The 12,462-nt window shown below is 42.9% G+C and overlaps 2 protein-coding genes and 1 long non-coding RNA gene across 8 annotated transcripts in view; 2 read left to right on the top strand and 1 right to left on the bottom strand.

Annotated features, from left to right (window-relative positions):
- Positions 1–697: 697 nt before the first annotated feature.
- Positions 698–4,827, top strand: cbr4 (carbonyl reductase 4). The gene is made up of 6 exons (XM_028028815.1): positions 698–845; positions 1,012–1,160; positions 2,211–2,331; positions 3,206–3,342; positions 3,712–3,846; positions 3,929–4,827. Exons 2-6 carry the CDS (start codon positions 1,016–1,018, stop codon positions 4,105–4,107), a joined length of 717 nt encoding a protein of 238 aa, XP_027884616.1. The 5' UTR covers positions 698–845; positions 1,012–1,015; the 3' UTR covers positions 4,108–4,827.
- A 508-nt stretch (positions 4,828–5,335) lies between these two features.
- Positions 5,336–12,462, bottom strand: part of palld (palladin, cytoskeletal associated protein) — a 74,126-nt gene continuing 66,999 nt past the window's right edge. For all 6 annotated transcript variants that reach the window (XM_028028808.1, XM_028028811.1, XM_028028807.1 and 3 more), the window contains 5 exons: positions 9,421–9,553; positions 7,357–7,564; positions 7,112–7,277; positions 6,439–6,572; positions 5,336–6,351 (listed from right to left, as the gene is read on the bottom strand). In XM_028028808.1, the coding sequence (XP_027884609.1) occupies positions 6,191–6,351; positions 6,439–6,572; positions 7,112–7,277; positions 7,357–7,564; positions 9,421–9,553 (802 nt within the window). In that variant the 3' untranslated portion in view covers positions 5,336–6,190. The remainder of the gene's footprint in view (positions 6,352–6,438; positions 6,573–7,111; positions 7,278–7,356; positions 7,565–9,420; positions 9,554–12,462) is intronic.
- Positions 9,460–12,088, top strand: LOC114151544 (uncharacterized). The gene is made up of 2 exons (XR_003596952.1): positions 9,460–9,577; positions 11,047–12,088. It is a non-coding gene; the product is annotated as an uncharacterized LOC114151544 (long non-coding RNA).

Here is a 12,462-nt window from a genome sequence, read left to right as displayed (position 1 = left end):
ACAAGGCCACCCATTCCTGTCATTACTCATTTTTCTGCAATGCAGGCTGTTGTCTTTTGCTTTTTTTCTCCTAGGATGAGCTTTTTTTTTTATTGCTCTTAATGGTAGCTTTGCACTTTTAAAGACTGAAATGTTTCTTTGCTCTATATATCTGAAGTGCAGAGTGTCTGTTCACATTGACTTACAAGTCTTGCAGCAGATTATCAATAGTATTTTGTTCTGGACTTAACATTTGTGCTAAAGGCCACTTTAGCACAAATGTTTACTTTTCGTCTTAATCATTCCATTGCAGCTGTGGGTGTGAGTTTGAAGTTGTTGACCTGCTGGTCCCCCCACTTTCAGCCAGTCTGTTGTAGGTTTGGGAATACGTTTTAAAAAATTGTAAAATAAAATATCTTTTCCATTTTACAGCAAAAACGTTTGTAAGTATCACAAAATACTTTCCATCTTAGGATTGCAATGTGATAAATAAATTCAGTAGGTATGAAACTGAACCCCATTTTAGACAACTACTGAACATTTCCTGTTGTCAAGTCACGACCATGCTTTAGCTAAAGTTTTACTTCCGCCTTTTATATACTTCTCCGAAAATTGTGATTCAATTAAAACATTCTGGCTGCATAATACTTATCGAAAATATTACTTCAAACAAGCTAGTAGGAAAGCGACATTTTCAACCGGTGTGTCTGTTTTCAGTGGGCCCACAGCGCCCTCTGTTGGCTGGTGCTTAGCAACGCATATATAGGCTCGGAAACATGGCGGCGTCTGTGTATTCAGAATAAATGCTGGTCTCGCTTTACTAAGGCAGACAAGGCAGCTGATGAGGTTTGACAGAACGAAATAAGGTAAGAACCAGTTGTATGTGTAAAATGTCACAGAGATGAAGTGTGTAAATTATAAATGACAGTTGTTACATTGAGCCGAAAACATTTTAATAATCCCAGGCTACTTTGCTGAAAATGATAGTTTCCCCTCTAAACTGTTCGGGTGGGATTGTGTCCTCCCCGGTAGGGTCATGTCCAGGCTGGCGGTGGTCTGTGGAGGCTCCAGGGGGATTGGGGAGGCTGTGGCCCGCCTGCTGGCAGAGAGGGGCCGCAGGGTGGCAGTGGTCTCCAGGAACCAGGAGGCAGCCGAGGCTGCTGTAGCTGCCCTACACGGAGGTGCTGTAATTCGTGAACATGTGAAAAACTTTGCTTTCATTTGCGAAGGAGGCAAAGACGCAGTGGCGGTTTCAGCATGAAAAGAGCCCGGCCTTCTTCCCCCCATTACAAGTCCTCCCATTGCTACTTCTCTGGCACACACACACACCCACACCCACACACACACACACACACATTTATTTATTTATTTATTTATTTATCTGGCTGGCTGGCCTTCCTTCTCTCTTTTTTTCTTTATTTCTTTCTTGTCAATTTTACATTACCTGCATCCAACAGCATTACTCAACCCAGTCGGTTAGTTTGCGGGGGAAACTGTACCAAGTTCTTTGCGTTTTGCTGGTTTGCTGCCATGATTCTAACGCACACCTGTGCAGCTCTGCCCAGCCGCAGCTGGTCTCCTTCGCTGCAGCACAGGTGTAAACCCAGCGCGAGCCTCGTAGGCTCGGCGGCTCGGAAAGACAGGTCACGACCTGTTAACAACGATTAAACAGTTTTAATGGCAGAAAAACGTGACATAAGGTGCTGATATTGGAAGTGTGGAAGCCCCTACTGTATCAAATCAACATAGGAATACCAGAGTTAGCCACTCTGAGGTAAAAACAACAAACAGCTTACAGGCCATGGGGGGCACGCCGTCGGGCCAGTGGTGACCTTTGTGTTTATCTGAATTATACTTGAAGTGGATGGACAGGCAAATTTCCATTATTATGTACCTTTTCTTGTCGTATCAGCTATCCATGTGTTAAGCAACATTTTCTTTGTGTTTTTCAATTTTTATGCCCCATTGCTGGAGCCTCTGTGGACAGAACGCCATATCCTCCATAACAAAAACCTTCCACATGCAACGTCTTTTCCACACACTGACTCTTTGTGCTACCGTTCGCTGTACAGTTCCCCTTCATACTTGCTGGTCTAAAGAGTTTAAACAGAAAAGTTGAAGTTTGTCTGCTCATTTAGTTAAGAACAGATTGTAACAATGCATTGGCTCGCTCACTCACAGAAATGTTGTGTGTGTGTGTGTGTGTGTGTGTGTGTGTGTGTGCTCCTCAGCTGACCACAGGGCCTTCAGCTGTGACGTCTCTAAGGAGCAACAGGTGCAGGAAACCTTTGAAACTATCCAGAAGACCTGTGGAGACATCGCTTACCTTGTGAACGCCGCTGGAATCAACAGGTGGGCAGCGGAGTAGAAATCTCAGCTGCATTTCTAGAAGTATTAACATATTTCGGCCTGTGTACCCAACTTGATAACTGATGCGCTGAAAGGCTTAAGAGAAATGTATTTTTAGTATAGCATTAAAAATCCAACTTTTAATATTAGTACATTTCAGGGAACAAAGATTTCAGTAAATTAAATATAACTTAAGCATTTCTTCATTTATGCTTACGTTATTTCAGATTTAGCCAATGTTGAGCTTTTTGGCTGCAAATACTCCAAGTTGGTTTAGTGTGAAACACAGAAGGGACATGTGAAAAAGCCGCTGGCGCCCCTGATAAGCATGGTGGAGGAACAGTGGTGCTGTGGGCCTGGTTTCCATTAACTGTCAACATGTTGATCAAGAAATGAGCAAATGAACACAGAAGTGCTTCACCAGAAACAAGAGGTTTTATATCTGTTGTGGTATTTTATGTTTTTAAACTGTTTTGTTTTACTGTAGGGCTTTTGTTAACTCCTTGTAAATGTTAAGCATGTTGTTTGGAAGTGGTTTATAAATAAAGTTACCATTATTATTATTATTATTATTATTAACATATCAGCACCCAGATTTTAATCTTTTAGAAATCTGTGAGTTGGGTTAAAGAGTCGAGCGCTTTGGAGAAAATTATTTAGAGGGGTCAAAAATCTCTGTCTCTGTGTGATAATTGTTACTGGAAAACCTGTCCTGTTAGACAGTGGTGGTTGTACAAAGTACCAAAATATATATTTTATTCAGTATTGGATTAAGGTACACCTAAGAAGATTAATTTATGTAAAATATCTTTAAGCTTCTTAAGGATGGTAGTGACTGTGAGGGGCGCTGTATGAATATTTATGATCCTGTCATCAGGGATGCTCTGCTGCTGAGGACGAAGCCTGAAGAAGTGGTGGCAGTGCTCCACACCAACCTGCTGGGCCCCATGCTGACCTGCAGGGCCGCACTGCGCAGCATGCTGCGGACCCCGGGAGCGGCCATCGTTAACATAGGTCTGCTTCAGAGCTTCTACATTAGCTGTAGGTTAGCAGTTTAGACACCAGGAGGCAGCAGAGTCACATCGTTGACCTTACATAGATGGAATTCATAGAATAGCACTAAATAATTTTTTTTTGTTTTACATTATATTGTAAATTATTTTACGAGTTTACTGAGTTCAGACAGGGTAATTCCCAAGAAAACCTCACGATTTAACCGTTAAAATTCCCTTTATTACATGTTTTTTTTAATTATTATTATTTAAAGGAATGCATGTTAAGAAATCACTGAGGTAATTTGATTTGAATCGTTTGTGGAACAAACAGCTGTGTTTGCACGCGTTCCCATCACACCTGGTTGCCTTAACGGAGCCGTGTTTTCAGGCTCTGTGGTGGGCCTGAAGGGAAACTGTGGCCAGTGCGCGTACGGTGCCAGTAAAGCCGGTTTAGAAGGTTTCACTCGGTCGCTAGCCAAAGAAGTAGCTTCACGTAACATCCGGGTTAACCTGTTGGCTCCAGGTACGACCTTGGCACACACTCTTCACACGTCACCGCCTTCATTTTTCTGTTTTCAGTCAACTTTTTTCCTTTCTCCTTTTAGGTTTCATCCACACTGACATGACCATGGGGCTCAAGGAGGAGGCCAGAGCGCGCTCCATCCCTTTGGGGAGGTTTGGCACGCCAGAGGAGGTAGCCACGGCCGTCCTCTTCCTGTTGGACTCTTCATACGTTACAGGACAGGTGCTGGTGGCAGACGGTGGACTGCAGCTGGCCATGTAGGGAGCGGCATCACTGGTGCATAAGGGAGGAAAGCCTTTCAGTTCTGGATGTCTTGTTTAAGCAAGGATGCTAATGATGAGCGACGGCTTTATGCTAATATGGATGGAGATGAGGCTGAGTTAGAAGATGAAATCCCTCATCTGCCTTCAGAGGGCTGTCCTGCTGAGTCGCATTGTGTGTGTGTGTTGTGACTAACACTGCTGACTCCGAAGTGTCTGGCCCTGTCCAGACCTCTGTGCCCCGGGGTCCTAAATTTAATCACCAGATTTAACGCTGCGGCTCATTTTCCATGACTGATTCCAGCGCTCATGTTTTGTTTTTCCCCACCTCCCTCGGGAGATCCCCCCCAGCACATGTTACCCCCTCTATCTTCCCAACACCATCGCCCTCCTGATTCCACCTCTGGTGGGGGCCTGTCCGGGAACGAGGCCCTTTGGGCTGCAGCTGGAGAAAATTAGAGGTGGGGGTGGTATTTTTAGATTGGGGAATGTTTTCCGTGTTTGGTTACAGCTTCGGACCTGCAGGGACGACAGAGGTGACTGTCATGTTCAGTAGTAAGAAGTTACTAGGTTCATCTCTACCATTATAAAGAATCATTTAAAAAGTCGAATGAATTAGCAACTTTACATGTTTTTGCCCTCCTGCTCTCAATGTTTGCATTGCATTGCAAAAAGTACAACCCTTTTGTATTTTATCCTTTTCAAAAAAATGTCAACATCGCTTTGTCCACTGGTCTTCATTGTGCTTTTGTCTATCGGTGAAGAAATTTAGGAGGCACCTGCTAAAGGGTGCATATCGGTCGGACCCAAATCAGGGCTTGCGATGCTGAGAGGTTATGCAGGCTCCAGGTTTGTGTCAAAGCCCAACCAGCTTGTGTTTGTTGCATGAAAATGACCAGAATGAGCTCAAACGCTGTATCATGTTGACTATCTTTGACCCGCTCCGTTTAGTAGTTCAGTTTCAGTCAACCTGCTAGTTATAGCCCACATATTGACCTAATTTTAGCTTTTACACTGCCTACAAAATGGATCCTTCTAAAAAATATTTCCATAATGAGGTTTATAAAAACATTTCACTTTCTTCAGATCTGGAATTTTATTACAGTTCATGAGCTAAAATGAAATCAGGAGAACAATCTGTACACAGGCACTGATTGGCATAGAAACGTGCCAGCACTTTAAGGTCAGCTGATACAAGATCTAAACGGGGACAAAATGATAGATATAAATATATTTTAATTTCTTTTTTTTTTTTTTTTTTTTATTATTTTGAGTGTTTATTACCCCTGAATACTGCAAGAAGTTGTGTTTTATACATCCATGTAAAAGCTGTTTGGCACTATACAGGAGTCTGAAAAGAACATGCAAAGAAAAGTTGTTTAATTGAAGCGATTTAAGGCAGTACGTTTATAAAACTTCATTTCTTTTTTTTTTTGAAGGTATAATTTAAGATAGGATGGTGGGGAAGGCAAATAGAATAAGATAGTGTGATCTGTGCTGCGTAGGAGAGCTACACTGAAACCTTTCATGAGTCAGAACATTACATTGCACACGGCTAGGAAAAATAAACCTCCAAAGTAGAGGGAAATCGACTAAATGAACCATCTTTAAAGCCTTTTACTCTCACTCCACTGTACACCTGCTCTTCCACATACATCCTGCTCAACTTAACCTCAAACCTTCATCATACCAGACCTTCAACATTCGACATGGAAGAGCTCACCTCTTCCAGTCCCTTTAAATTCTGGGCACTCGGATCCATTACTGCAGGTATCAGACGTGTGCATGTGTAGTGAATCTGTGTTGCACGAGTTTCAATCTTTACAGAATTAAGAGGCACTTTAACTCTTCTCTCATCATAAGCACTTCAATCACCTTCCAAGTCACCTTAATTTCTTTACTATAAAGGGTTTATAAGAAGGAAGCCACAGTTGCACCCTCCCCATCTCTTCAGTTCAGTGGTGGACTAGAGTTCAGTCTGCCCCCTGCCTCTGTTTATGTCTCAGGAGTGTTGGGGGAGGAGGGGACTGAGGGCAGCCTTCACAGGTGGGAGGGGGTTGGAGTCAAAAATCTCTGCGTCCCCGTTACAGGTCGTCGCTTTCCACCAGGCCGCCGGGTGGCAGCGGGCTGGAGTCGGGAAAGAAGGCCGCCTTCACGTCCAGCCCCCTCTCCGTCAGCGCGGCGTAGCGGCTGGCTGAGGGGCGGACCTTCTTGGGCTTCGGGAGGTTCGGCTGCTGCCACTGAGCTGAGGAGGGGGAAACGGAGAGTTGGAGACCGCGGCGGCAAAGTACGTGGGAGGAAACGTGCGACTCTGCAGGCGGTTTGAACCTACTGTGAACGTCAAGGCGTGCGGTGCTGGAAACGATGCCGGCGTCGTTCTTGGCAGACACGGTGTACCAACCGGCGTCTTCCTTCAGAGCCGGCTGGATTATCATACACAGGTAGCCGCAGTTGTCCTGGTGCATGCTGGGAAGGAGCCATCAGTGTTACTGATACAAATTTACTTCTAACCCTGAAACCGCAGACGTTTTACTGGGATTTAATGCGATGAACCATCCAATGCATTTTCAAACTTGATTAAAATCCAAAGTGTTGCACTCATTTGTATTCAGCCTCTTTTACACTGAAAACGGTTAGAGTGGCCCAGTCAAAGTCCAGACCTTAATTTAAGAAAACTTGCCCAGACAGATGATCTCAATCAAATGTGACTTGGCTTTGTTTTGCAGAAAATGTGCAGAATTTTTTATATCCATCTGCAAAGCTGGATGATGCATACCCTAACAGACACGTAAATGTGGTTCTGAAAAGTGCAAAAGTTTCAGGCTTCCATGGCAACAACAGGGTAGCCTTTTTCCTCTTCCTCCCATTTCTGTGCATTAGTCCATTATATTAAATCCCATGTAAAATCCCGGTAAAATACATACTCAGTGTCTGTAATGTGACAAAATGTGGAAAACGTTGCGAAGACGAGTTGCTCTGGAAAAGCAAGAACTGCAGACCTGTACCTGATTCTGTCTGTGTTGTGAGTGAAGGACTCGTTCTCCCTCTTCCAGAAGATCTGCGGGTGAGGGACGCCCATGACGCGGCACTCCAGCCGCACGGGGTGACCCTCCGCCACGCTCGTGTTCTGCAGCTTCTCCACGAACGAGGGCACCTTGTGCATCTCTTTAGCTGTCGAGAGAGTTATCGTTACCGAGGCGACGGCAAAAACCGCGCCCGCGGTCGTCGTCCGCTCGACCTTTTAGCTCACCTGCGACGATGAGCTCCAGGTTGAAGGAGTTCTGGCCGGCCCGGTTGCTGGCGATGCACGTGTAAATGCCGGCGTCGCGGCTCGTCACCGGCTCGATGACCAGAGAGTGCACCCCGTTCTCCCTCACCAGCATCTTGTGGGACGAGTCGGGACGGATGGCGTGTCCGTTCAGCTGCCAGACGAGGTCGGGGGTCGGCAGGCCGCTCACCTGCGGGCGGAAGGAAACGTCAAAAAGTCATCGTACTGAGGTGAATGTGTGGAAGAGAATTTCCAGGCTTGCGCCCTTTGCTTGTTGTTCTCGGAGAACGGAGTGCGTCAGCCGCATGTGTTCTCTGTGTTTACTGAGAGGACGGAGACAGCAGTGTTTGTTTTATCTCTGTTGTGTTTATCTGACGGAGCCCAGTCACCTGCATGCTTCGTCATGGGAACAAGCTGAACAAAGGACGAAATCTGGGTGAGAAACCCAACACCTGGCCCACCTGGAACATTCACCGTTCCCAAACGCCTCTGCTGAAATTCCAGTTCAGCGGCGTTCATGGAAAATCACAAAGGGATGTGACATGACTACAGTGGAAAAACAAAATCTTACCAAGTATTTTTTTAATTTAGTTTCAAGAGCAAATATACACTTGAAATAAGACAAAACTAACTTAAAAGTAACTTGTCACCAAGATATTGAAGCTTGTTTTAAGTCAATAATTCCTTTATATTGATAAAATCAATATAAATCCACTGGCAGATTATTTCACTTATAACGAGACATTTTTCAGTTCAGTTTCATTTTACTTTGGTAAATTAACATTACACAAAGAATAAAAGCAAGAAATCCACTTTACAAACCCTTAATTTACAAAAAAGGATTAGACTGAAACCAAGGCTTTTGCCTGCCTGATTCATGAATCAAAAGATCTACCACTAAAACTATGTTTATTTTTTAATCAATATTGAGGAATTATTAACTTTAAAACAAGCTGCCATACTTTGAAAAGTTACTTGTAAGTTAGCAAGTAACTTACAAGTGCGATGAGATAATAGCACTAGAATCTAGACGAAGCATTGGTAAGATTTTGTTTTAGCGGTGTAGGCGCCGTTGGACGGGTCCGGAAGTCCGGCTGTTTTTGGGTTTTTTTTTCCACACAGGTCTTGTAGATAAATCTTCGCTATAAATACACAGACCAAGAAAAAATGGAGAGCAGTTTTTTTTTTACAGGCATAAAAAGACCATCTTTTTATAGCGAGTTAATTGTGGGTCTGTTTTCTTTTATTACATGAACCAGCTTTAAGTAGTTTGTAAATGTTGCAAGGAGGCGAGGTAAAACATCTTACTTATGGTAATTGCGAGCAGAAATTGGACTTGGTCCTTCAAGGCTTCCATCTTTGCATTCTCTCCATTTATGGTGAGACATTCATAAGAAAGCAAATGTCTCCTTTGAGCCAGTTCTCCTTATTTCCTACAGACTAAATCAAGGAAAAAGTGTGGAAATGTTTCTTTGGCAGCGCTGACATGGAGCCTCCCTCTGAACGATCCAGACACTGAATTAAAGGGTGGATCTGAAAACGCTTTCTGTATTACTATGATTATCATATTCCCGTTGGTTTGGAACTGGGGTTTTTTTCCTCCCCAGTCATTCTCTGTTATTTTAGAGGATTCTATCCGCTTCATTTTAATATAGAACAGGGGTGTCCAAAGTGCGGCCCGGGGGCCATTTGCAGTTCAAGAATGACACAACTTTGGCCTGTCCTCTGCAGGTGGTTGATGCAGATGGAGACTTTTTATTTTTAAATCACAGGAGGTTAAACAAATAATCCCAGTTTCTTTACTGTGTTTCTATATGTTGCCAGGTAACAAAGGACTGAAGTAAAAATGACATAACAGATCAGCATGGTGGTGTGAGGGGGATCTCTGTTGCTACAAAGCAAGAGCATCTAAAACAAAACAAATGCATTGACCAATCTATGGGCCAGATGGTTTCTATTAGGAGCTGATTGGACGAAGCAGCAGCGAACTGCTCTGACCTTCTTTCCTCCAGACCGGTGCAGCTAGAGCCAGGGGTGTGCCCTCACCTTGCAGTCCATCCGGCACAGGCGGCCCTCCTGGACGATCAGGTCACCAGGCGCCTGCAGGAAGTGAGGGCGGAAGTGACGCTCTTGGATGTTGTCGTTCTCGTCACCGCTGTCTCTGGACCGAGATCGGGGCCTGGCAGAGACGCAGAGGACAGCAGTGAGTACGGTTAGGGGAGTGTAATGATTTTGGGCGGGCGGTTTAAGCCCAATAGAGTGGCGCCAGCTTTTGAACTGAACAGATGCAAACTTCAGCTGAGCGCAGATTTCCCTGATGTCAATAAACGATGCTCTGCTAGGGAGTAAACATCATTTCTACTTGTGCAGAAAATCATCAGGTTTTCTTTGCATTGGATTGAGTTCAGGAGTTGCATATAGTTATCAGTCTGTTGTTTTCCTACAGAACCTGCTGCAGGCAAGGACGGCGTCCAAACATAAATTCATTAATTGTATCATTTTAGTAATTGATTATTTTGACAATAGTTAATAAAGCAAATTGGCACATTCTGCCCATTTTTATTTAACCTCGAGCTTATTTTATACATGAATAGAAATGCATTTAAAAAGTACAAATCATTTCCTTTTTTAAATAAGAATTTAAACATTTAATTGTCTAAATGCAGTCAGTGTAGCATCCCTTTAGTGTATGATTTATCAATTGTTGCAAATTAAATATTTTTAACTTCAAGACTAATCTGTTGGCTAGTTTTTGGTTAAACGTGATAATAATTGGACAGCAAAACGAGCTTAATAGGAGATTTTCTTTTGATTTTCTGCAGAGTTTCAGCCAGGAGAAACAAACTATGTGACTTGAGAAGTTCTAAGTAGAACGTACTTACAGGCAAAGAGTTTTTTTTATCTTACATGTAAAATAGAAATATTTTTGTAGAGTTTTGTCTTAATTACTGCTCTGAATATGTTGTCCATTCAGCAAATGGCCTTCTCTTCAGTCTGTATACTACAGTTAATGATTAACTGATCACTAAATTGGTTGACGTTTATTTCAATAATCGAATAATAATTAATAATTGTTAAAGCCCTATTTAATTGAAGAACAAAGCTTTTACCTAATGAATTACAAACTTACAGAGAAAACTTTTTAAGCACTACATTTGGGGGAATTGTCTTTCTAAAAAACAGTGTATGATTTTTGAAATCTGTCCTGCTCAAAACTCAAAATCCTGCTTACATATTTGTCCTCCTAAAAAGTAAGTTTTTGTGCTCCAATTGAATGGCTTGCTCTTGAAGTGGACGAAGTCTGTGCTTTCAATTACCGTATTTTTTTTAATCTCCGCTAAATAATTTTCTTTGCCCTCTTGGAGCTAGGGGGTTACTTAGAGGTTTAAGTAAAACAGGATTAAGCAAGAAGCAGAATATATGTGTGCAAATGCTCGCCACAGAACCAGCTTAAAGGGGAAATAAACCATTTTGTTAGCAAACAGTATGTTTTACAGTGAGAGGTGTGAGTTTTGTAGAAGAAGAAACTTGCTCTTAAATTGAACATGTTTGATTTGCGAAAGAAAAACTCCCTCAAACCGGAGCAGTTATTTTAATAAAGCTGCGTGCGCTCTCCTCCCCCGTCAGGTCTGACATCAACCCTCTTCCTGTTTGTGATCTCTGCACCCACAGGTGTTCCTCTGAATCCTCCCTGTGACCTCACCATCCCACCTGCACCTGAAGCAGGGCTGTACATAGAAGAAAAAAACCCCAGAAACAAACAAAAAGAAAAAAAGGTCATTCGGGCACCGATTGTTATCTCGGTCTCTCTCCTCACCCAAAACAACGCGGCGCTGTTATCTAATCGGGGCGTGTCCATGGTGATAACAGCTCACAGGTGGTTTTTATGTCCACAGCCTCTGTGATCATCTTTTACTATCCGGGCTTGCATGAGTACACACCGTGTATACAAGGTCAGAACAAGCATGTGTTCCCTCTCATTAACACTCAGATTTTCTTTGAATGAACAGTTAAACAAAGAACAGAGTGTGAGTTCAGTTCATGGCAAACACTTGTGTAAATATGAGTCTCCTGGAAGCTTTTCTGGCCTGAATCTGTGCAGAAATGCGAGGGGCTGCAGCAGCAGGCGTGCCAGCCAGCAGCTGGATGGATAACTTTTAAAAAAGTACAGGTTTTGTTTTGTTTGCCCTTTTGAATATTGGAACCGAATGGCTGAAAAACATATCACAATAGAAGCGTTTCAGTCGATAGTTATATTGGTTTGTTTTTTCTTTTGAATATCAGAAATACTGTCAAACTGGTGACCTTTCCTGCTTTATCCAGATTTCACTTCATGCTGTTGTTTTTTTATTTTTAAGCAGTTTTGTGAAACATGAAACTGCTGCTGCACTAGTTGTGCAACAAGTTGTTGCTAGGTAACCAACTACTGAGTGAGTTGATGCTACCTCCCTTGCTTAGCTAGTCTCTAGAGGTTGAGCAGCTAAAGCCTTTATTCTGCTTACATCCCCCAGAATGCAGTTCTGGATTGTGTCTTTTGCCATATATTTTACTGAACCCCAAATTTACCCTTAAACACTTATAAGTTTTCACATTTTAGTCCTTTCTACTTCCACTTCTTACCCACGTGTACACCCGCAAGTATTTTTATGAATACTAGTATTCAAGTATTTTAGGAATTATGGAAATAAATAATTGAGAAAATGTTCAAACATCATGTATAGTTGTACATTTGTCTGTTATTTTCTCAAACATTTACGTCGCCCTTTATTTCCATCGATTGTGGTTTTGATCTTGGTTGGTTGCACTTGGCTTTTAAAATGAAACAGATTAGCCAAGTCAGCAGCTGACTGAACATCCATCCATCCATCCATCCATCAATCCATCAATCAATCCATCGATCCATCAATCCATCAATCAACACCCTTGTCCCTAGTGGAGTCAGGAGGTGCTGGTGTCTATCTCCAGCTAACTTTCCGGGCGAGAGGCGGGGTCACCCTGGACAGGTCGCCAGTTTGTCGCAGCTAATTAAACAAAAGCCACTAAATTTCCCCCCTTTAGTAGAACAAATCTGACCCGACACTAACAGGC

Source organism: Xiphophorus couchianus, chromosome 9 (genome assembly GCF_001444195.1).
Source record: "Xiphophorus couchianus chromosome 9, X_couchianus-1.0, whole genome shotgun sequence".
NCBI classification, from domain to species: Eukaryota; Metazoa; Chordata; class Actinopteri; order Cyprinodontiformes; family Poeciliidae; genus Xiphophorus; species Xiphophorus couchianus.
This window is presented reverse-complemented; position numbering and strand designations above follow the sequence as displayed.

Bases quoted from the DNA above. Each gene is read 5' to 3' on its own strand.
- cbr4 (XM_028028815.1), top strand. From the start codon at position 1,016: ATGTCCAGGCTGGCGGTGGTCTGTGGAGGCTCCAGGGGGATTGGGGAG. The intron at 1,161-2,210 runs GTGCTGTAATTC...TGTGCTCCTCAG, and splicing joins TGTAGCTGCCCTACACGGAG to CTGACCACAGGGCCTTCAGC. The intron at 3,847-3,928 runs GTACGACCTTGG...TTCTCCTTTTAG, and splicing joins GGTTAACCTGTTGGCTCCAG to GTTTCATCCACACTGACATG.